This window comes from Bos mutus, chromosome 5 (genome assembly GCF_027580195.1).
Source record: "Bos mutus isolate GX-2022 chromosome 5, NWIPB_WYAK_1.1, whole genome shotgun sequence".
Classification (NCBI taxonomy): Eukaryota; Metazoa; Chordata; class Mammalia; order Artiodactyla; family Bovidae; genus Bos; species Bos mutus.
Genome location: NC_091621.1, coordinates 111110917 through 111134544, shown reverse-complemented (window position 1 = coordinate 111134544; position 23628 = coordinate 111110917). Strand labels below are relative to the sequence as shown.

At 54.9% G+C, this 23628-nt stretch overlaps 1 protein-coding gene across 1 annotated transcript in view; it reads left to right on the top strand.

Annotated features, from left to right (window-relative positions):
- Positions 1 to 17215, top strand: part of CECR2 (CECR2 histone acetyl-lysine reader) — a 117210-nt gene extending 99995 nt beyond the window's left edge. The window contains exons 8-18 of the mRNA XM_070371646.1: positions 289 to 442; positions 4396 to 4525; positions 4804 to 4841; positions 4928 to 5019; positions 5206 to 5332; positions 5865 to 6154; positions 6613 to 6741; positions 6857 to 7673; positions 10737 to 12087; positions 13259 to 13370; positions 13834 to 17215. Coding sequence (XP_070227747.1) covers positions 289 to 442; positions 4396 to 4525; positions 4804 to 4841; positions 4928 to 5019; positions 5206 to 5332; positions 5865 to 6154; positions 6613 to 6741; positions 6857 to 7673; positions 10737 to 12087; positions 13259 to 13370; positions 13834 to 13839 — 3246 coding nt within the window. The 3' untranslated portion in view covers positions 13840 to 17215. The remainder of the gene's footprint in view (positions 1 to 288; positions 443 to 4395; positions 4526 to 4803; positions 4842 to 4927; positions 5020 to 5205; positions 5333 to 5864; positions 6155 to 6612; positions 6742 to 6856; positions 7674 to 10736; positions 12088 to 13258; positions 13371 to 13833) is intronic.
- The last annotated feature ends 6413 nt before the right edge of the window (positions 17216 to 23628 follow it).

Below are 23628 nucleotides of genomic sequence, written 5' to 3'. Positions count from 1 at the left end.
TACTTAGGGGGGATTGGTGCCTCCTCTCCAGAAGGTTGTCTCCCAGAGACGACCAGTTGCGTGACCGTCGGGCCCAGCTCCCTCCTGTTCATTCCCCATTGTGTCTTGTCAGTGTGTGTCTGTACTCATTCATTGATTGCACAGATGACAAGATGAACTTGCATTTAAGGCAGAAGTCATCCAGCTATCTAATGCTGCGTGTGGGATAGAAAATGTGGACTCTGCACTCAGAGCAAAGGCCTGGTTTTGCTTTATTACGTGTTGACCGAGCTTCTTGGCCCCTCGCAGGAGACCCCTGTGCTCAGCAGGCTAGAGAAACAGAAGCACCGGGAGGAGGAGGAGGAGCGCCAGATCCTTCTCGCGGTGCAGAAGAAGGAGCAGGAGCAGCTGCTGAAGGAGGAGAGGAAGCGGGAGCTGGAGGAGAGGGTCAAGGCCGTGGAAGGTAGGAGCGCTCTGCCGGGCCAGGGGTGGGGGCGGGGGGCCCCGGGGCCTGCCCTGCAGTGTCCTTGCCCTCGTTCTGGATTCCTTCCTGCCTTCTCGGCTGGGCTGCATCTGGCCTTATCATGTGATGACCCCTCGCTTCCCTAGTTACTGCCTTCTGATTCATAATAGGCTCCCTGCATTCCTGACCTTGACAGTGATTCCAGAACCCTCAGTGTCTTTAATGCACTCGTGTAGCCTCTTCCACACTTGTTTGCATACACTCTTTCGCATACACAGCACAGCATCATGGACTGGGTCCAGCACACGGTGCCTCACTGCCCGACTGGCTTGTTTTGTCGCTGGGGTTCGCACCTCTTGCCACCATCACACAGTTTTACTCACCCTGACCTGCTGAATCTAGGTGCTGAGGTAGGGAAACTGACAGGTCTTTGCATGTTCTCAACTACTGGGACTTACTAAAATCCATCGGACCGTCTGGATAAGCACCACAGAGGGTTGAGAGATGGCAGAGCTGAGCAGGGCTGAACACAAAGGCTGGCCTCCTTTGTGAGGTTCCGCCTTTAGGACGGGGAGGTGGTTCTTCATCTGCTGCGTAGAAACCGACACAGAGGGTCTAGCAAAATGAAGACACAGAAGAATATGTTCCAAATAGGAGAATAAAACCTCAGAAAAATTTGTTTGATAAAGAGTTAAAGTAATGGCCATAAAGATGCTCACCAAAGTGGGGAAAGGAAGGGATGACACAGTGAGAGCAGAGAAGGAATATTGACAAGTGCCATTGGGGGTCTCAGCACCACACCGAGGCAGGTCTTCATCCAGAGAAGCTGACGTTGTGTATGTGGCGGGATCGTAAGGGGTCCTCTGTTACGAGCTCCTTCTGGAAAACCAAGTGATTAATTCCAACAAGTATGGCTCCCAGTTAGTCCAACTGAAAGCAGCACTCAACGAAAAGCATGCAGAATTAGTCAACAGAAAACTCATAGTTTTCTATCAGGATAAGGCAAGGCTGCATGTTTCTTTGATGACCAGGCAAAACTGTTACAGCTTGGCTGAGAAGTTCTGATTCATCCTCCGTATTCACCAGACATTGTACCCTTGGATTTCCATTTGTTTTGGTCTTTACAAAATTCTCTTAAAGGAAAAAAATTTCACTTCCCTGGAAGGCTGTAAAAGGCACCTGAAACAGTTCTTTGCTCAAAATGATAAAGTTTTGGGAAGATGGAATAATGAAGTTGCCTGAAAAATAGCAGAAAATAATGACACAAAATGGAGAATACATAATCAATAAAATTGTTGGTGCAAATGAAAAATGTCTTCAGTTCAGTTCAGTCGCTCAGTCGTGTCCGACTCTTTGCGACCCCAGGAATTGCAGCACGCCAGGCCTCCCTGTCCATCACCAACTCCCGGAGTTCACTCAGACTCACGTCCATCGAGTCAGTGATGCCATCCAGCCATCTCATCCTCTGTCGTTCCCTTCTCCTGCCCCCAATCCCTCCCAGCATCAGAGTCTTTTCCAATGAGTCAACTCTTCGCATGAGGTGGCCAAAGTACTGCAGTTTCAGCTTCAGCATCATTCCTTCCAAAGAAATCCCAGGGCTGATCTCCTTCAGAATGGACTGGTTGGATCTCCTTGCAGTCCAAGGGACTCTCAAGAGTCTTCTCTAACACCACAGTTCAAAAGCATCAATTCTTCGGCGCTCAGCCTTCTTCACAGTCCAACTCTCACATCCATACATGACCACTGGAAAAACCATAGCCTTGACTAGACGGACCTTTGTTGGCAAAGTGATGTCTATGCTTTTGAATATGCTGTCTAGGTTGGTCATAACTTTCCTTCCAAGGAGTAAGTGTCTTTTAATTTCATGGCTGCAGTCACCATCTGCAGTGATTTTGGAGCCCAGAAAAATAAAGTCTGACACTGTTTCCACTGTTTCCCCATCTATTTCCCATGAAGTGATGAGACCAGATGCCATGATCATCGTTTTCTGAATGTTGAGCTTTAAGCCAACTTTTTCACTCTCCTCTTTCACCTTCATCAAGAGGCTTTTTAGTTCCTCTTCACTTTCTGCCATAAGGGTGGTGTCATTTGCATATCTGAGGTTATTGATATTTCTCTTGGCAGTCTTGATTCCAGCTTGTGTTTGCTCCAGCCCAGTATTTCTCCTGATGTACTCTACAAATAAGTTAAATAAGCAGGGTGACAATATGCAGCCTTGACATACTCCGCTTCCTATTTGGAACCAGTTTGTTGTTCTTACTGTTTTTGTTGTTTTTTATCTGTCTTACTTTTACTTAAAAATCAAAGGAACTTTTTGGCCACATGTTGACAAGTAGTAAATATTAGGTCACTCTTGTCTGGAACAGGCAAACAGAAACATCAGAATTCCACGTTACACTCATCACGTCACGCCGTGGGAGTGAGTGAGGTGGTGGCATCACTTGTGAAGGACTATCTGTAGCCGTGGAGGGGCGCTGGCGCTGACCCCACCTGTGGTCCCCGGGGCTTGCCTGAGCCTGGGGAGATGTGTGTCCAGACAGTAATTCTGATGATGTGAAGAATCGGTTGACTGGTTGCTAGTTGTGAAATCCTGAATTGAGTTCATGACGCCTAATGTTTAACATTACTTTGCCAACAAAGGTCAGTCTAGCCAAGGCTATGGTTTTTCCTGTGGTCATGTATGAATGTGAGAGTTGGACTGTGAAGAAGGCTGAGCGCCGAAGAATTGATGCTTTTGAACTGTGATGTTGGAGAAGACTCTTGAGAGTCCCTTGGACTGCATGGAGATCCAACCAGTCCATTCTGAAGGAGATCAGCCCTGGGATTTCTTTGGAAGGAATGATGCTGAAGCTGAAACTGTAGTTCTTTGGCCACCTCATGCGAAGAATTGACTCATTGGAAAAGATTCTGATGCTGGGAGGGATTGGGGGCAGGAGGAGAAAGGAAGGACAGAGGATGAGATGGCTGGATGGCATCACTGACTCGATGGACGTGAGTCTGAGTGAACTCCGGGAGTTGGTGATGGACAGGGAGACCTGGCGTGCTGCGATTCATGGGGTTGCAGAGAGTCGGACACGACTGAGTGACTGAACTGAACTGAATGTTTAACAGTTTGATACATGGATGTTCATTAATTTAGTTTTACTTTTCTTTAGGCTTGAAATCGTTCTCTTTCTTAGAAACCAATTTTAGTAAAAGTTGATAGCAAAATGTCGCTGATACTTAAAGCAGGTATAGATTCTCTTACACATACAAGTTTATTTATACACAGGCATGACATTTGAGCAGAGGGAGCTTGGTGGGAGCGGGCGTCTGCGGGCCGTGTCTGCTCCCACCGGGCACCTTCCAACCTATCCCTCCGTCATGTGTCTTGCCTTCTGGTGGTGCCCTGAGTCCTTGCTTCTTCCTTCCCCACTGCCAGCAGGCCAGCAGTGCATGGCAAGTGTGTTTCTTGTGGCCATGTCTGGGAGCCAGAGAAGGCCTCCCCTTCCAGCTCCTGGGCTGTCCCGCTGGCTTCTTCACTTCCCTGGCACCTCCTGCACCAGTGTGGATGGAGTCAGACAGCTGTGCCGGAGGTGGGGGCGTGGAGCGGGCACAGAGTGAGGATAACCAGTGCGAGCGCTTCAGGGGCCTTGCACAGTCCTGGTGTGTTTGGACTGAGGTCTGGTCCTAAACAGGAGATACTGTCTTTGTGTGGGCAACATAGAAAGGGCTTGAGGTGTTCAGCGCGGGTGACTGTCGGCCCTCTGCTTCCCTTCTCTCTTGCTCCTTCCCCAACCCACCAGGGCCCGCTTGCCTCCCTGACCCCATCTCTGTGACCTCAGGACAGAAGTCCCTTAAAGCCTTCTCACTCTAGCACCGTCCTGTCAGCACAGAGAGGTCGGCAGAGGGTGCAGTCGGGCACGTGTCTCCCTTGTGGAGTCCTGACGCGCCTCTGCTCTGTGTTCTTGCAGATCGAGCCAAGAGGCGACGGCTCAGGGAGGAGCGGGCCTGGCTGCTGGCCCAGGGCAAGGCGCTGCCCCCCCAGCTGTCCCACCTGGACCCCCAGTCCCCGCCTCGGGCCGAGAAGAGGACGAGAGACCCGTGAGTGCAGAGTGCCCCTAGCCCTCAGCTGCCTGGTGTGGGGTCAGGCCAGCTGTCATTTTGTAGACAAGGGAGGGGATGAGTGTGCCGACCCTCACTCCCTCGTGTTTTCTGGAGGTCATCAGTGTTATAGACTTACCTTAGCAGAGGTTTACAGATGTTTCCTGGGGACTGTTCCAAGTCTTGGTCTGGAGAGCTGTGACATCAGGTTGAATCCAGGGCGCTGGGGAGAGCAGGGGGTCTCCGTCACTGCTGATTTCTCACTCTCTGATTCACAGCTTCGAGCTGGATGATGACTTCACCGCCATGTACAAAGGTCAGTTCCCATGCTCCACTCCTGTGTTCCACCAAGTCTGTTCCCAGGTATGTGTGCTGACCCTCCTCTTCTCTTTGGCCCCTCAGTTCTGGACGTGGTGAAGGCTCACAAGGATTCCTGGCCCTTTTTGGAACCAGTGGATGAATCGTATGCCCCTAACTACTACCAGATCATTAAGGTAGAGGAAGCCTTGTCAGCTGTACGACTGTAGCGTGCGCCTCTGTGGTTGTGTTGTTGTGTAATCAGCTGGCTCTCCTCAGGGCTGGGTGCTGGGTGCTTCCCAGGCTTTCAAACAGCTCCTAGTGGTGTGGGGACTACGAAGCACTGTTCTCCGATGGATAGTAACGAGTGTGGCCTGTTGTAGGTCCCCATGGATATTTCAAGCATGGAGAAGAAACTGAATGGAGGTTCATACTGTACCAAGGAGGAGTTTGTGAACGACATGAAGACTATGTTCAGGAATTGTCGAAAATACAATGGGGAGAGCAGCGGTGAGTGGAGGAGGGGTGCTGTGGCTCTAGCCTGCTGCAGCAGCAGAACCAAGGAAAACAGGCGTTTCCAGTCTCCAGGTTCAGCCCTTTCTCAGGACTGTGAAGAGAGGGTGTGTTGAAGCCATGGGCTGGGCTGTGCCCGTCTCTGTCGTCCTCCACAGCCAGAGGCGTGGCGGCTGCTGGTCCCGGTTTCGTCCTGGGCCTGCTCACCCACTGTCTTAGAGTCGCAGGGCAGACCTTGGATGACGCCGCCGGTGTCGCTGCAGGTGCCGAAGCTTGGAGGTTCAGTGATTGGACTGAACGTTTCTGCAGTTTGGCATTGAAGAATTAAATTTTTACCGGTTTGGGGTCCAGGGGCCACTGTGCCAGCCACACAGGCTGGACAGTTTCTTAGGCCATAAATTGTGTCCCGTGTCATGTCTGTAGCCCTAGAAGGCAGGAGGCACTGAAGCCTGGCAGACTCACAGTTGATTGGGGGGAGGTGGTCTGGGGGCCTGCCCGGGGTGGGGGCTCAGACCTCTGTCCCCCACAGAGTACACCAAGATGTCGGACAACCTGGAGAGGTGCTTCCACCGGGCGATGCTGAAGCATTTTCCTGGGGAGGACGGGGACACAGACGAGGAGCCGTGGATGCGGGAGGAGGAGAGGCGGGAGAAGAGGCGGGGGCGGGGCGCGCGGGGCCACGTGTGCACCCGCTCCCGGGACTCGGAGGCACCAGGCCGGAGGCAGCCCGCGGAGAACGGAGGGAAGGCGCTGCCCCTGGGCCGCCGTGCCACTGCCTCTGGGGCCGGTCAGAGCAGCTCCGTTCAGCCCCCTGGCCAGGTGGGTGCCTCAAACAGCAGCTGCCTCTCTGGGCCCCTGTGTCTCGGTGGATCCGGCCAGCTTCTCTTCTCAAGCTAGCCAGCGAGGATCAACTTCATCCCGTAGTGGTTTCTTCTGATTAGGGACTGGGCGGGTGTGAAGTTCTCCCCCATCTTCATTTAGTCTTCATCTGTCTTAAATCCTTTTTGTTAATCATTTGAACTACACGTTCCCACTGGGGCAAAAATTTGAATTAACATCTCACTCCTTGTAAGTCAAAGAATGGGGAACATCCAGTACATAAGTGCACCTTTCCTGGGGAGCAGGGGGGAGGGGCTCTGAGGGTGGGGATGGGAGCCCCTGCCCCGCCCTCTGTCGGCCGGGGCAGTGGGGCTCCTCCACCAGCCGGAGCCTGGTCTTCAGGACGTGAAGGGTGTGCTCTCTCCTCCTCCTCCCTGCCTTTGCCCCGTGCCCTCCAGAGGCCAGCAGGACAGGGAGCGTTTTGTCCTCTCCGGGGGTCGGACCCTGCTGCAGTCAGTGTCTCCTCTGGAGCCCCGGGCCCGCCCGCCCGTGGGCCTGGCCTGCAGCCCGCGCCTCTGGCGGTGCAGGTAAGCAGACTGCTCGGTGCGTGTAGGTGCAAAGGTGTGTTCTAGAATCCCGTTGCTCCCCAGGGTAAATTGAGTAACCACGGGGTTAACACAGCTTCCCTTTTTTTGTTGCCAGCCTCCAGCTGGAATTAACCACCACCGAGGCCCCCCTGATGAGAAGCTGGCCTGCGGAGGGCTGGCCTCCCTTGCTGACATGGGCTCTCGACCTGGACCCTTGCCGCTCAGTCAGATGAGCGGCCCCAGCCAGGATGGGCGCGTGTATCCCCCAACTCATTTCCAGCCAGGGCTCCTTCCTCCCAGGCACGGGGGTGCTCCAGCCCGACCCCCAGACTTCCCCGAGAGCCCAGAAGTCCCTCCCAGCCACATGTACCGACCCTACAAGTACCTGAGCCGAGTGCACTCTGCGGTCTGGAACGGGAGCCACGGTGCTGCAAACCCAGGACCCTTGGGGCCAGACGAGAAGCCCCCCGTGGGGCCAGGACCTTCTCACCAGCCCCGCCCTCTGGGTCACATGATGGATTCCCGAGTGATGAGACCTCCCCTCCCCCCAAACCAGTGGACAGAACAATCCGGCTTCCTACCTCACAGCGTTCCTCCTTCAGGGTACCTGCACCCCCCCTGTAAACCTGGCGCACAGCGGCTCCAGCCCCCTGCAGCCCCGGCACTGGGTTCTCTGTTTGGAGCTCCGGCCCCAGCCCTGCGGGGCGTGCAGGGTGGGGACTCCATGCTGGACAGCCCTGAGATGCTGGCCATGCAGCAGCTCTCCTCCCGTGGATGCCCGCCAGGCGTGCCTTACCACCCCCGCCAGCCTGCACCGCCCCGCCTGCCTGGCCCTTTCCCACCCATGGGCCTGGTGGCCCCCAAGCCTGCCTCAGGGGACCCTGGGAGGACACAGGACAGCAGTGACGTGCAGGAGCCTGAGAACGGCCAAGGTACTGTGTGCATGCGCACCCCCTCCCCCCGCATCTGCCCTGTTAATTAGTGACCCATCCTTTTATGCAGACTAGGAAACAAAGTGTCAACTGGCCTCTGGTCCCTTTCACTTGCACATCTCTGGGTTGAGCCCACCGTGGTCCGAGGATTTGCGGTAACCGTGCTGCACAGCTGCATTCTTGCTGTGTCTCCACTCGTGCTGAGCCTTCCCGTGCTTATTTCACTCTCAGAATAAGCTTTGAGGGAACTTTGACTAGTATTCTTGTTTGTATGGATGGAAGCTCCAGGGCACAAAGGTGGTTATTTGCCTTCATTCAGCTCTTAAGTGGGGAGACCGATTCAAACCCGACACAGCGGACCTGGCATCCGTGTGTGCAAGCTCTGCGTCACCCAGCCTCACTTGAAAAGGACTGTCCTGAAGTGACCCTCGGGGAGCATGTCCTCAGGGCTTTACTCCTGGCCCAGTTCTCTGCATGCCTTTCTCAGTGGGCCCACATCTGCGAGCGCCGGGGCTGCGGAGCAGTAGTGAGATGGGCGCGTCGTCAAGAGGGCTCTAGAAGTGCCGTCGACGAGAGTAGTGAACTCAAGTGCAAGAGACTCCTCTGTGTGACTCCGGCTGGTTGAGGACGGACATCTAGCATGTGTCCGTGTGGGAGCCGTGGCACCTGGGCATCTACAGAGTGATGTGGTTCCTTATCAACTGGGTGGAGGGCCAGGAGCGCAGACTCCCTTCAGGTGATTTCTTGGAGGGGAGGCTGACTCTGTGAATGCCACCTGCAGCACGACTTTCCAGGCATGATTTCAGATGTGACTGGAATTCAGAGCTTTGGAGGGAGAGTCTCAGGGGCAGTCTGTTTGCTTCGTTGCCATGATGTTTGTGTTGTTTTGTTTGCCTTTATTTTTTCTTAATGAAGTATAGCTGATGTACAGTGTTGTGCTAATTAGTATCTGCTATACAGCAGAGTGATAGTTATACATATATACATTCTTTTCCATATTCTTTTCCATCGTGGTTTGTCGCAGGATATTGAATGTTATTTCTCTGTGCTGAAGTCAGATGTTGTTTATCCACTCTGTATATAATAGTTTGTCTCTGCCAACCCCAATCTCCCTGTCCCTCGCTGTCCTGCCCACCCTTCTCTTGAGTCACAAGTGTGCGCTCTCCGTCTGCGAGTTTGTCTCTGTTTCATAGATAACTTCTCTTGTGTCATGTTTTAAATCCCGCATATAAGTGATACCGTACATGTATCTCTTTCTGATTTACTTCATTTAGTATGTAATCTCTAGGTCCATCCATAGTGTTGCAAATGGCATTATTTATTCTTTTTTATGACCGAGCAACGTTCCACAGTGTATACGCACCACGTCTTTATGCGTTCCTCTGTTGATAGGCATCTAGAGTTGCTTCCATGTCCTGGCTGTTCTAAATAGTGCTGCAGTGAACATCGGGGTGCGTGTATCTTTTTGAATTATGGTTTTCTACAAAGGGCTTCCCTTGTAGCTCAGGTGGTAAAGAATCTGCCTGCGGTGCAGGAGACCCAGGTTTGATCCCTGGGTTGGGAAGATCCCCTAGAGAAGGAATTGGCAACCCACTCCAGTATCCTTGCCTGGAAAATCTCATGGAGAGAGGAGCCTGTGGGCTGCAGTCCATGGGGTCACAAAGAGTCGGGCACGACTGCGTGACTAACACTTACTTTCTGCAAATACCTGCGCAGGAGTGGGATTGTAGGAGCATACGTTAACTCTGTGTTTAGTTTTTTAAAGAACCTCCACGCTGTTCTCCATAGCGTCTGTACCAATTTATATTCCCACCAACAGGTAAGAGGGTTCCCTTTCTCCGCACCCTCTCCACTGTTTATTATTTATAGACTTTTTAGTGGCGTCCATTCTGACTGGTGTGAGTTGGTACCTCATTGTGGTTTAAATTTGCATTTCTCTAGTTCAGTGATGATGAACATCTTTTTATCTTGGCCTCTTGGCTATCTGTGTGTCTTAATTGAAGAAATGTGTGTTTAGGTCTTCTGCCCATGTTTTGATTGGGTTTGTTTTTTGGTTGAGTTGTATGAGCTGCTTGTATATTTTGGAGATTAAGTCCTTGCTGGTCTCATCCTCCGCAGCTATATTCTCCCAGTCCGTAGATAGTCTTTCCATTTCGTTTATGGTTTCCTTTGTTGTACAAAAGCTTGCAGGTTTAATTAGGTCCCACTTTTTTATTTTTGCTTTAATTTCTACTGCCTTGGAAGACTGGTCTGTGACAGTTTATGTCAGAGAATGTTTTGCCTGTTTTCTTGCAGGAGTTTTATGGTGTCATGTCTTTAAGGGGTTTTGCGTTTATTTCTGTGTCTGTTGTAAGGCGTTGGCATGTTTTTTGTTGACTGAATGATGAAAAGTGCACCTTTTCATCATTCTTGTGCAGCTTGTACTTGTGATCTTTAAAGCCAGTGTTAGTTTTTCAGGAGCCAGCAGTCCTAGTTGATCGTAAAGGTCTGAATTCTTGATCTTGTCTGTAAGCTCTGACCAGAATCCTATTTTGATACCCTTGGGCAACAACTCTGCCCTCCCTGAGAGATCATAATAATAAGATGCATTTATGGCCAAAAACAATAGCAAGGTAAAGAATTCTGAGTCTGTAATTAAGCATTTGAGTCCAGTAGGTTAATGATTGTGTATTAAATTTCTGTAATTCCTTGAAGATGCCCTTTGAGTGTTATATACTGTCCATGTCTTATTTTCAAGAAGCCCAGGCACGGCGGGTGTTGTCATTCATTTAGCAAATATTCATCTAGTCCTGTTTGTGTTCCCCTGGGTGGGTGTCCTGCCTGCAGGATGCTGTCAGGATCCGGCCTTCCCAGCGCCCTCAGTCCCTCAGACCAGCGTCCTGGTCCCTCCTCCTCACTGTCAAGGCGATGCCTCCCAGCCAGCCTGCACACAGATCACAGCCCCTTGCTTGTCCGGCGGTGGGCAGGGTGGGGGGCACGTTGTCATCATTTTGACTGTCTGTTCCTGTCGTGTGCTGGGGTTTCAGCTCGCCAAGTGCGACTTTGTCTCTGCTTTCCTTGCAGCGGATCCCTTGCCTGGGCTGGAGGAGAGACCAGCGAGTGTCGGTGCTTCAGAGGGGGCGTTCCTCAAACAGCTACCTCACCCTGCGCCCCCTCTGCAGGCTGACTTTGCCAGGCGGAGCTCACCCCAAGGAAGGGGCCCAGAGGGCCCAGAGCTCAGGCCGGAGTCCTCGGAACCTGGGGACGGCTGCCCAGCGAGCACGGTCAGGTCTGCCTGGCTCTCAGGGAGTGGCTTCGCCAGCCCACCCGCCCAGGCATGCACCCTGGCAGACCTGGGGCCACTGCCCGAAAACGGACTGCGGGTAGAAGCCTCCCCATGTGGGTCTGAGGGCAAGAGTAGGGCGCCACCCGAGGCTGGGCCTCCTGCAGAGCCCACGTGCTCCCCTCTGTACACGCCCGGCTTGGAGTTCCCCAGCTCCGCCACACGGTACCATGTAGGCCCAGGCCTGCAGCCTGTGGGTCCTGTGATGGGGGGCAAGCCTCCAGCCCCGCACCCTCCTCCCTTTCCCCCTCGGGCATTTCAGTCTCATGACCCTCATTCTGGAGTCTTCCCTCGGTACCGCCCCCACCAGGGCATGCGGTATCCCTATCAGCCGCCACCGCAGCCTTCCTACCACCACTACCCGCGGACTCCTTACTACTCGTGTCCACAGGGCTTCTCAGACTGGCCGAGACACCTCGCAGCCCCCGTAAGCCCGAGCGGGCCCCCCCCAGCTCAGCCCACCCCTGCCAGGCCCCTCTTCCCCGACAAGAGTGCTGTGACGGGGCTGCAGGGCTGCGAGGTGCTAAGTGCTGCCTTAACGCCCCCTGCGCGGGTGGACGCGGTGGAGGCTCTGGGCGCTGCCTTAACTTCGCCCACGCGGGTGGACGCCGTTGCTGCCAAGATGGCCGAGGGGCAGAACCCCGGCCCTGAGGGCAAGCAGGATGAGTCTATGGAGCAGCCAGAGAGCCCCAAAGAGTTCCTGGACTTGGATAACCACAACGCGGCTGCCAGGCGGCAGGGCTCCCTGTCGGCCAGCGAGTGTCTCTACGGCGCGCCCCCAGCCCCACTGGGCCCGGGCATGACCTTCGGTTCACCCGCCTTCCCCCCACACGCAGTGATGCTGCACGCCGGGCCACCTTACCCCCCACAGCGGCCAGCCACGCATTTCCAGCCCAGGGCTTACGCCTCCCCCTCGGCTACTCACCCGCCTCACCGCCCAGTGGCGGCCCAGCCCAACGGCCTGTCCCCCGAGTGCCCCCTCTACCGTTACCCTGAGGAGGGCCTGGGCCACTTCCAGGCCGTGATGATGGAGCAGATGGGCCCCGGAAGTGGGGCGAGGGCGTCCTTCCAGGAGATGTACAGACCGTCCGGGTAAGGCTGCAGCTGCGTGCCTTTTTTCTACGGGCAGGAGCAGGGTAGATGCTAGTCTCCCAAAGAGAAGCGAGCTTGGGAATGAAAGACCGACTTGGGTGGTCTGGGCCCGGGAGGAGCGCGTGGGCTGTGTGCTCGGGGCTTCCTGGGAAAGCACTGGCATTAGAACCCAGTTTTGTGTGTGGTCTTTTTTTCTTTGTGAAAGTGAATTGGCATTGCAGTGCTGTCGGGTTAGGTTTCAGACACCTAATGGCCAGAGTTCTGGGGCTGTGGGCAGACTTCTGCCAGGGAGAGGGGCTCTCAGATCCGGGTGGGTAGTCACGGGTGGTATCCTGGTCTCACCCCTCACCATTCATTTCTCTACTGATACTGAATGAAAACTCAGTGTATCCAGAGCCAGACCTGGCCACATACCACTCCCTGATAATTCTAGTGGCTGTGTCTTGAGGCCAGTGAGGCGACCTGAGATCCAGGGAGTCTCCAGGTCAAGGTTGGGAAGCCCCATCATAAAGCAGCACAGACCACCCTGAGAATCCGAGTGCCCCCCTGGTCCCCCCAGCCCCAGTGAGAACCCGAGTGCCCCCCTGGGTCGTCCCAGCCCCCGGTGCCTGGCTTGAGGGCCTTCCCTCTGCGTGTGCTCACCCCTCTCTGAATGTCTGGCACGTTTCCTGTCCGTCCTTTGCCTTCTCTTTTGAGCCTTTGGTGTGTCTCCTAGCCGAGGGCATCCTCCTGGTACAGCCCAGACCCTACCCTGGCCAGGGAAGTGGTGGTAGTGGTCTGATGGAGGCACTGTCTGATGTCTCCAGTTGTCCCCGAAGTGTCCTTGTAGCTGTTTCTCTCTCTGTTTTGCTCTGATTTTTCCCCGTTCAGGATCCAGTCACATTTCATGGCTCTACATTTGGATGCTGTGCCTGCTCAGTAATTTACAACATTGGCTTTGCATTCTTTGTTTTTCAAAGACAGAGTGCCCTAGGCTCTGGCCTCTTGTCACTGTTTCCTCACCTTTGTCAGGAGCACTGTGCAGGTGGCGTCAGCCATGTCTTTCCTGCCTCACGTGGCAGCCCCTGGGTTGGAGTCACTCACCCAGTTGGTCCAGGTGGGGCTATGCGCCTTTTCCTTTGTACTGAGAACATCACATGCATTCCTGACCGTTCCTTCCTCATGTCTCTAGACTGCAGGGGCCCTCGGTCCAGTCCCGGCCCTCGTTCCCAAAGACGCCGGCACCAGCGGCATCACAGGAGGAGCTGCCCCCCCAGAAGCCCCCAACGCTTCCACTCGATCAGGTCAGAATGGTGGACAGTGAGAGCTGTCTGTGTGGTTCCGGGCAGCTGTGGCTCCAGGGGCTGTGTCTGGAAAGGGGTTGTGTCCTGTGGGCCATGGGGCCAGAGGGCCTCGGGAGCAGCTCCCTCCCACCCCGCCAGCCCCTTATTCCTGTCCCAGGCACCAGCTCTGAGATGGGTTAGATTTCCTTCCCCAGACTGGCTCCTGTAGTGTGACTCCTTGTCTGCCTCGTCTGGAAGAGTCGGGGTCCCCCACCCCCACCGCCGGTCTTCCTGGAGGCAACAGTCCTTGGCCACTGGACTGAGTCAGGGTCCAGGACTCAGAAACCACACCTGCGGGACTGCCCAACGAAGCAACATGGGGCCATTTTCCTAGATGGGAAGAGTGTGTGTGGCTCCTTGGCTTTGTCGTTTTTAACAGTTAACATGTATCAGTTTCGCTGAAACTGTATTTTGCTTCTCTCAGAGCTAGTCCCAGGAGGAGACAAGCCCCAGGGAAACAGAGAGCTGCAAGTGGAGAACGGGGCCCGGCCCCACCCGCCTCTCCTGTCTCCAGCATCACGTCACGTGTGGCCTGAAGCCTGGACGCCCCTCCTCACGACTCATGTGCTTGCAAAGTCCTGGGCGAAAGTGGGGACCAGACAGGCTGGACTCTGGTGGTTTCTCCAGGCCCTGGGACACTTGTTCAGGGAAGACCGTCCTGACCTGGGGGCGGTGCTGGTGGGCTGTCATGGCAGCTGCACTCAGGTAGCCATCTGGGGACAGGACTACTTGTGTGGGTGTGTTTGGAGCTGGGTCCAGTTTACAGAGTTTTCATGTTGCCTTTGTGATGACTTCTGTCGGTGGTGAATGTATTGTACATACAGTGGGAGGGCGGGTGATGAGGATAGAGTCTGGCCGGTGGGCCCGCAGCCCTGCCGACCCCTGTGTTTACAGCCCTTTCCCACTCACTCTTGGGGGGCTGCAGGAGGGGCACACCTGGCCGCTGCTGTTCCTCTGACGGCTCTTGCCCTCGGGCAGCCGCCTCACCTGGCACCCCCCCCCCCCTTGCCTGGCACCCAGGTCATGGTCTGAGATAGCAGTGCCCCTCCTGGCTGGCCAGCTGCCCGCCAGATAGGTGTAAACCAGTATCAGGAGCATTTGCTCGTTGGAAGGTGCGGTGACGCGTCCCGTCACAGACCTGCCGGGACTGTGGTCTGGAAGGCGTCACAAGCTTCCTGCACGAATCCCAGTTTGTGGCAGTGACTACTCAGGTTTGTATATGCTTAGTGTCAATGAAGAAGCTGCACAGTTTTTAATAGGAAAAATGTATCCTATAGATTTACAGCTGGAATTTAGGAATATTTCAGTATATATAGTTTTTATCCATTTTATGTGAATATAGTAAAGTATGTCGTGGTGATTTAAAATAGCTGTCGAGAACAAGTTCTTGAAGTCACTTGTCTGTGATAGGAAACAGTTCTACAGTATTCAGTTACTTTATTATGGTTTTAGAAGCAAGCGACACTGGATTCTCCCTGTTTAGTATTCTTTGAGTTTAGCTGAGATGCCACCAAAGTTAGGACTCCTGTTTTAAGCTTTTGAATATCCCACAAAAGCAAAGGAGGAAGCAACTGAAGGGGGAGATACCTTGAAGTCACAGGTCTTTGTAAAAATAGCGTATTTCTAAGCATGCCTTTGAGATAGTAGAAAAGCTTGCAGGAAACATTGGTTGATTGATCTGCGCTTGTTCTTATAAATTCAGCTGTGTGAGGGGCCAAGAGAACCTTCCATCCAGCCCCAGCGCCCTTGCTGAAGCTGGAGCAAACCCGCGCTCCCAGTAGTAGAGTCCCCGCGGAGACCAACGCCGGCTCCAGACGCCCAGATGCTGCGCTCAGGCAGGGGGAGCGCTGGGAACGCAGGTGCCTTCCAGACATGCGCAGAAACATGATTTTTTTTTTTAAACAGACTTATTTAAACTTTAAATTTGGCATGCTTTCAAGTGGGGCAAGTTTGGGGGCTGTGTTCTCATTGGATTCTGGTTCTTGTTGGAGCCCTGTCACGGGCGTGATGTCGTTCAAGGTGGGGACATCAGCATCGGCATTTGGGAAGGATGGGGAAGGGTCGTGGACAGATCCAGCTTTGCTCTCTAGCAGTGAGGGAACATGCTTGGCACACTCAGCCTCTGTGTGTGTCTGTACACCCACTTGGAGGGGAGACCGTGGCCCCTGCCTCTGTTCCCAGCCCAGAGCCTGCTTGGGTGCAAGGCCTCGGGCACCCTTGCCTTGAGGGGAACCGGGCCGGGGTAGGGCCAGGAGGACTATGGCAATCCTGCCCATTCTGTCTGCCCACCGTGCACAGCCCTCTGGTGGCTCAGCCCCCCAGCCCCAACCCCATCTCCTGCTGCCCCAGAGCCTCCCTTCGGGGTGAGCAGAGAGGCCAGGCACTGGGAGCCCTGTTGGGAGTGCGGCTCTGTGCTGCGTTGCCCCACAGGGCCACCCCCGTTCAGGGCCCGTGCACTCTTCCTGACCAGAACTAGCCTGGGAGGAGGTCCTGGGGCGGCATTCCCCTGGGACCGCTGCCACCTGTCAGGGACCTGGAGGACTCCTGTCCACCACTCACCTTAGAGTCGTTATGTTAGAAACTGTCTTCCCCAGACCCAGGAGAGAGAAAAGATCCAGAGAGCAAACAAGAGCCTTATGGAATGTTTCTGGCCTTGAGTTTTTCCCCTCCTGTAAGAAGAGCTGTTGGCTAAAACTTAGTAGGCTGAAGACAGGTGGAGGCCGAGTGGCAACAGACGCGTGGACTCCTGTTCAGAACCTTTTCTTGTCCCGCCTTCAAAGTGAGACTAGTGCTGCTGTGTCCATCTGCCTCCCTGGGGCCCTCGCGCCTGTCGTCAGCAGGGCGTCCTCCCTGGGCGGGGCCGGGTGACTCTCAGAAGGCTGCCTTTCGTGTGGACTGAGTACCTTCAGCCCCCGGCCAGCTTGGCCCCTAGACCCCGGGAGCGTCCTTGTGACTTGTGCTGGTTCCTGCCAGTTCCAGGAGTGGGCCGCGTAGGCTCTGGGTTTTCTCGCTTTTTGAAAGTTTCCATCTCAGCCACACACACGGCTCTCAGGTCCTGGTTTGGATTCTCCCAGGATCCCTCAGCCAGCAGCCCCAAGGCAGGGACCTTTGGAGAGCGGCTGCGGCCAGTGAGTCAGAGCCCAGGGGAAGGGCCAGGGTGCCCCCAAGGAGAGCGGGGCGCTGGGAGGCGGGCTGTTCAGCCTCTGCCCCTTGGGTGCGGGTTCCCCTGCCAGGGGCTGGCCCTCAACTGAGACTTGGTTCCTCCTGTTCTGGGTCTGGACTCTCCCTGGGGTGCTGGGCCTTCCCTGCTGTGTCCTCATGTGAGGCGGGTGCGAGCCTGACCTCCAGCTGCTCCATCCTCCTGTGCTTCATGGGCCCGGGCCGAGCAGATGGTCAGCGGCATCGCCGCCTGGTCTCTCCCTCGCTGAGCCCTGGCGGCTGATATGGAAAAGCCTCTTAACCAGCTGAGTGTCCTGTGTGTTTGGAGAGGGTGGTGGGCCCGGGAGTGAGGCACTGAACGCTGCCCCCAGCTGGGCCCACGCCCGCTCTCCTGCTGCAGATTCCTGTGCGTGATCCTGGCCAGTACTGGGAAGGGGAATGCTATTTATTTTTATATTGTGTATATTTTGTCTGGTCTGCTGATCCCCTGTTTCACTGAGAGCCACACTTACCTCAGTACTTAGTTCTATACTGTGTGTTGGATAATTTTTTAAAACAACTGTTTAAAAATCTTTTTGATCCTTGGAGGTCTGTAGATTTATTTCCATATGAATTGGTTATTTTGTATAAAGTTCATTCTTAAAAGAGCAGGGTGATGTGTGAGTTGTGTGTGTCCCATGTCACTGTCGTCTTTTATCGTCGAGGCAAAGTCCCACCAGGACAGAGGTTTGAGGCCCAGTGCCGCCGCCCAGAGAGGCGGCCCCCTCGGCCCACTCAGTCACCGAAGGCCCCGTGTGGATTGTGGGGAGCGGGGGTGCTCCATGGAGAACCGCTGGCTGGCAGGCCTCAGCAGCGTGGGGATTGTACACACTGCCTAGCCAGGCGTGTGGGGCCCCAGGGACGCCCTCACCGCCCAGGCCCGGGCATGAACCCCACCTTCCCGACACCCGCACTGGGGCCCGTGGGTAACATGCTGCTGGGGCCGGGAAGGCAGTGGGCAGCTCCAGCAGGGCGAAGCCCTGTGAACAGCAGCGTGCTCTGGGAGGGTTTTTGTTGTTGGGGTTGGGGGAGGAGTAGTTGGCCACCTTCTTATCAGGTGGCTGTAAGCCGTTAAGACACTGGAGATTCCTGGTCGGCCTTATCCTTAAACCATGGGCCTCGTTAGTGATCTCTTGCTTCCTGGGCCGTGACCCTGTGGCCCGCGGGTGTGTGTGGTCACGTTGTCCCCCTTGGTATGTTGTCGTTGAGTTGGCTGATGCAGTCATGAGACTGCATTCCTGCCATCCTCACAGTGTCGTCAGTCCCCCACGCTTTCCTGTAAAGTTCTACATGAGTCATTTAAACAAAAGTAACTTTAAAGTGGACTTCATGCATAAACCTCAATTTTGACATGAAGCCAGCCGGAGCGTTTGTCTCACTTGATTCTGAGTCTCCTTGGCCTGGGTTGGAGGAGTGGGGGCAGGCGGCTGGGACCCTGGCCCCTTTGCTGTCCTGATGAGTGGGCCCCTGTGGACTAGCACCACACCCTGAACACAGGTCCAGTTGGGTTCTGACTTTTGGATTCCCAGCTGCAACTTCTCTCGCCGTGACATGAATCTCTTCACCAAAGGCCAGAATGTTCTGATAGTTTTAGGCAGAGCTTAGCTGAGTCCCTCAGGGTATGTTTCCCAGGTCTGTCTCCTTGAGACCAAAACAGAGTCTTCCCACTGGTCAGCTCTGGAGTCTGGTTCCGTGGAACGTGTTAGTTAATCTACCCCATTTTCAGAATTACTGTTTGACCTTTACACTTGTTAAGCCCCGGGTGTACCATCCCCAACACCCTTGCTTGCTTCAGATTGGCACAAAAAACAAGAGTTGGTGGGGAGGAACCAGGGAAGAGACAGGAAGCCAGTCGTGAGTGAAGAGTGGGTTGGTCTCAGTTCTGGTGGAGCTTGCTGTTTGATGTCTGGAAACATGCAAAGGTTCCCTCGTATTGAACAGTAATGACTTTTGTCTCTAATCCTCTCCATCACTGGGAGGAAAGGTGGCTGAGTTTGATAAATGGGGAGCACCTCTAGGGTGAGATTCACCCAGGGCTGGGCCCTCAGAGGCGACCTTCACCCTGAACCCTTCTGGAGAGGCCTCTGGGAGGGGGGCCTCTGGGCTGCGGGCCCAGGCTATCCCCTCCCCCAAACACTAGGCCCTGAAAGGGCCGTGTGGTTTTCCTTTGGGTTTTTTATTATTTAAATATTTATGTATTTTGGGCTGTGCTGGGTCTTAGGTTGTACCAGTTTTGTTCCCCTTCTGCAACCCAGGCTCACTGTTTGTTGCCGTGGGTGATTTTAACCAAACTCTGCAGTGAGAGAGGGACTGTGAGAGAATAGCCAGGAAGGCAGCTGTGGTGTTCTGAGCCTGTCCCTTGGCGTTCAGGGTGATGCGGGTACCACGCAGCTGCCTTCAAGAAATCTCTCAGTTTGGAAAAGCACTGCCTGCTTCTCAGAGCTTGGGTCTGAAGCTTCTTCCAGAGGGTGGCAGGATGACAGTTGTTTTTGAGAGCCCTGCAGTTGGTCCTTGGAGCATGTCCAAGGCTTGATTTGGCAGGAGGAAAGCACGTTGCATCCCAGCCCCAGGAACTAAGATGTCACTTCTCAGCATTTATGGAACGAAGGCTCTTCTGCGCACCTGTAATCGGTCACTCACAGGACAGAAAGGGGGACGCGACTTCCCTGCAGACCTCACAGTAAAGGGAGGCGAACGGGGCAAGAGGCTGGACGCCAGCAACATGTGAGCAGAACGCATTACCCATCCGCCTGTCCATGGCGGGTCAGGAGAGAAGTGGGCGTGTGTGCATGCATGGTAACCTTGACTGGAGAGAAGCATGTGTGTGCACGCACTGACCCTGACTGGGGCTACTCCCCAGGGGCCAGTCTCTGCTCCATTCCTGGCTGGTTCTGTTCTGGCTCCCCTGAGCCTCGTTCTGGCTTGAATCTCTCTCCCAAGCCTGTGCCGCCACCCGCTGCGCCCCCCTCCTCCCCGCCCCGGTCCTCACGGCCACTGGGCAAGTGGCCCAGCGGGGCCAGGGTGAGCCAGCCGCTGCCCAGCCTTGCCCGTCTTCCGGGGCCCTGCACCCTGATACGCACGCCTGCCCCCACATGCCTGCCTTTGTAGGTTTCCTGTCCACACTGGTTCTGCAGCTGCATCTTGGCCAAGTCAGTGGGGACACACAGGTCGCCCCCCTGAGTCCTGCCATGCCTCCACTGATGTGCTTTGCTGAGACACTCGGCCCAGGGCGCACAGGGGCACAGCGAGCCGTGTGGCCAGGACGGAATCCAAGGGGGAGAGGAGCACAGGGAGGAGTGGACGCTCCTCAGCCCTGGCCCTGCAGGTGTTCCAACGCCCCCCTCCTCCACCCTGGCCCCAGCAGCCCCCATAGCCACCCCTGCCCCCCAACAGCTGAGTCGTCTACCAGCCCCACGGGGAGGCCGGGGTCTTCTGTAAGGCAGCCAGCTCTGTGCTTCGGGGTTCAGCTCCCTCAGGGCAGCCTCTGGGCTCTCTGACTGGTCCCTACCACCTGAGCTACGTGTAAAAGCTTTCAAAAAATATTTCAATTTCATTTCAGGCTTAAGGTCAGAACTGAGTGTGACCTGTTTACTTAAATCATAGCCTGCCTCTGATCCCATGCTATTTGCTTAAATACACTGGTGGCTTAAACCGTTACCTGCGTCTAACCCTGTTCCCCTTGCTATGTGTTTGGTGAATGAGAGCCACTGTCAACAGTTAAGAACACGCACTTCCAACAAGGTGTCCACTGAGCAGAAAAGCAGCATGTTTAGAGCTTGCAATGATCTGCTTGTGGCCACACTTTACCTCGTGTGGGTCCTGTATCTGGGAGTCTGGGAGACAGGCTCCTTGGAACCCAGTGGAACGTCACTCTTTTAGGTAGAGGCAGGCACTCGAGAAGGGGTAACTGACGGGACTTTGGTAAAGTCTTGTTTGTGGAAACAGGCAGACTGTGACTTAGGTTTTGTAGGCTGAGAAGCTGCAGTGCCAACAATCACACGGCACCCAGGGCACTGGGGACATTCTCCCATGGGTCTGGGAAGGCGTTTCTCTCACATCCTGGTTGGATATCATCAGAGAGGCTCTGGGGCCGCCACTCCAGCTGCCCACATGCTCGGTCTGCCCTCTTCTGGGAACTTGTGGGCCTTGGAATCAAAATGTCAGAAGAAACTGGGTGCTGGGAGGAGGTCCTGGTATCTGGAGAGCCTGTCTTCGTTACCGGGCGGCCAGCATGTTGTGGGCATCTCCAGGGGCTTTGTTTTGGGGGAGAAAACCGCAATCAGTGGTTTTCTGAAAGGGTGACGTCGACTCGGAAAAGGTGGGCCTAGTGCCAGGCACTGCTGTCCAAGTCTGGACGGGAAGCCTGCAGGAAGAGACAGACGGGTCCTCGGATGCCGGGAGTAAACCCCGGGGAAGCCGACAGTGACCTGGCTCTGGACAAAGATTCAAGAGGGGAGGGGTGGACAGGAAACGCCAGGTGTGGGAACAAGGTGACCTGAGGACCCAGAGAGTGTGAACACTTTCCCCTTAGTGTCCCCAGCCAGGGACACACACCAAGATTATTGTGCTGTGAGAAATGGACACAAGGCTGGACTGAGGGGCTGATATGGCCATGCTCTGAGTGTGAAGGCAAAGCCATGGGACCCACATAGCCGCCCCTCGGGATCTTACAATCGGGCTTAGTTTGGAGAACTGGTTGCGTGTCATCTCAAGGGTACATACATGTAAGACAGAAGTAACTTGTAGGACCTGCACCAGGCAGCTCGTGAGGAGTTCAGGCACAGGCCAAGTGGATCGATAAAAAGAAAGGGGGCCTCAGTAAAACAGAAGAGCCCCCCGACTCACCGGGACCCCAGTGTTCCAGAACCTCACTGGCTGGAGCTGGTCCCTGTGGCTGCAGATGCCCCCAACCCTCACCATTCCCTTCCGGGGGCAGTGACCTGACCTTGTTCCCTGTGGAGAAGGCCATCGAGTTGGCAGCCAGTGACTTCTTCCAGTAGCCGTTCCCGCAAGGCGGGTGCATCGTGCTCTTTTTCTGTATGGTGGTGGGAGCTAGTGGCCGCCGGGCCTCGGTTCACGTGTCTGCACACGTAAATGTGCATTTGGAGGTTCGAGACCGGCCATATAGAAAGGATATGTTCCGTTGTCAACCAGCAGACACATTCTCGGTTTTATTGAGGGTGAGTGACACTTGGCCACTGTGTGCGTCCAAGGTGTTCAGCACGATGACCTGACAACCACAAACTGCAGCCTGATCACCACTGGGAACAGCCCTTGCTCGCAGTTACAAAAATGCTAAGAACATCTGGGATCTACTCTCAGCAACGTTCTCACACAGAACAGTGTTAACTGCAGTTGCCACACTGAGCACCACACCGCCAGGACATACTGACCTTGTAACTGCACGCTGGGGCCTCACCCAGTTCACTCAGTCTCCACCTCCCTCTGCGAACCACATATCCCCTCTTTTTTTCTGTGTTTGCATTTTTTAATAGATTCTGCATATCGGGGAAATCACAGAGTATGATTCTGTGTGACTTTTACTGTCTCTTCACTCATCCGTCCTGGACACTTTGCTTCCACACCTTGGCTACTGCTGTGGACACGGGTGCGTTTCCACCGGCAGTGCACTAGGGTTCTCTCCACGTTCTGATTTATGGCCAGTGTGACAGATGGAAGGTGATCTTAGTGGGTTCCCTGAGGACTAAGTTCATGCAGCGTTTTCTCCTGTGTTCTTTGCCCGTTGCGTCTGTGAATTCTCGTATTGGCCCCGTATCAGGTGTATGCTTGCAGTTGGCCCCTGCCCCACCACATTAAGTAGGCGGCCTTTTCATTGGGTGGCTGGTTTCCACCGCTGTGCGGAAGCTTTTGGTCTGATGTGGTCTCACTTGTTTCTTTTACCTTCTGTTGCATGTGCTTTAGGTTCCCATGTCATGGAACTTTTCCCGCTGTTGGGAGTTTAATGCTCTCAGGTGCTCGATCCATCTGTATGAGTGGTGTAAGACAGCAGTCGAGCTCTTCTGCAAGTCAATGTCCAGTTTTCCCAGCACCGTTCACTAAGGAGCCGTCACTGCCACTGGTTCCCTCGTCAGGCATTAGTTGACTGTTTCTGGGCTGTGGGTCCATCCCGTCGATCTGTGTTTATGCTGAGGAACGGAAACAGGTCAGCCGCAGGCACTGTCCAGTTCTGTCCATGCTCCCCGTTGCCCGGGGCCAGTTCTTGGGGTCGGCAAGGAAGGCCCTTGCTAGGGCTGTGGCACTGTCCTGGCCTCAGCCTCCCGGGCAGTCTGTTTTCAGAGCTTGGTTTGTTTACCCAGCTGGGTGAGTGGCAGCCCATGGGGATCAGGCTGAATACCAAGGGAGGGTGGAGGGGCAGTGTGCTGGCCTGTGACAGGACACGACTCCAGCCCCCAGTGGCATCTGCAGTGGGAGCTGCCTGACAGGTGTGAGCTGCTGGGAGCTGAGCTGCGGGCACATGGGAGGTGCCTGAGATGCCACAGCAGGATGCTGGGCACTGCATGATCCTCTCCCCCTTCACGTGGGATCAGAACAGACTTCCCAGGTTGTCCCTAACTTGCTGGACTAGGATCCTGTCAGCCTCCAGGTCCAGCCCTTGATTTTGTGGTCAGCAAGCCCGCATCTGGCTGTGTTGCAGGCTCCGTAGCTGCTGCCACAAGTGATGCCTCTGGAAGGCTGGGGGCAGAGGGCTCTCCTGTCTCGGGCCACTCTGCCCCCCGAGCTGGGCCCTCAGACAGTGTGTCATTTTGTAAAGGAGTCCCCAAGAGGGGAAGGACCCCCGTGACAGACCCCACGGGGTGTTTATACAAGGAATCTGGGATGTCGTGTTGACAAAAGGGCGGGCAGACTAACTAGTGACTGTCTTTCGATAGCTTTGGAAACTCAAATCCAAACTTAGGCTGCAGTGAACAGCTACAGCGGCATCAGCGACTGTGCAGGTGAGGGTCCCTCCGTGCTGGTGGCACAGGCCCCACCCAGGAGTGGGGAGGGGGCACGGTGGGGC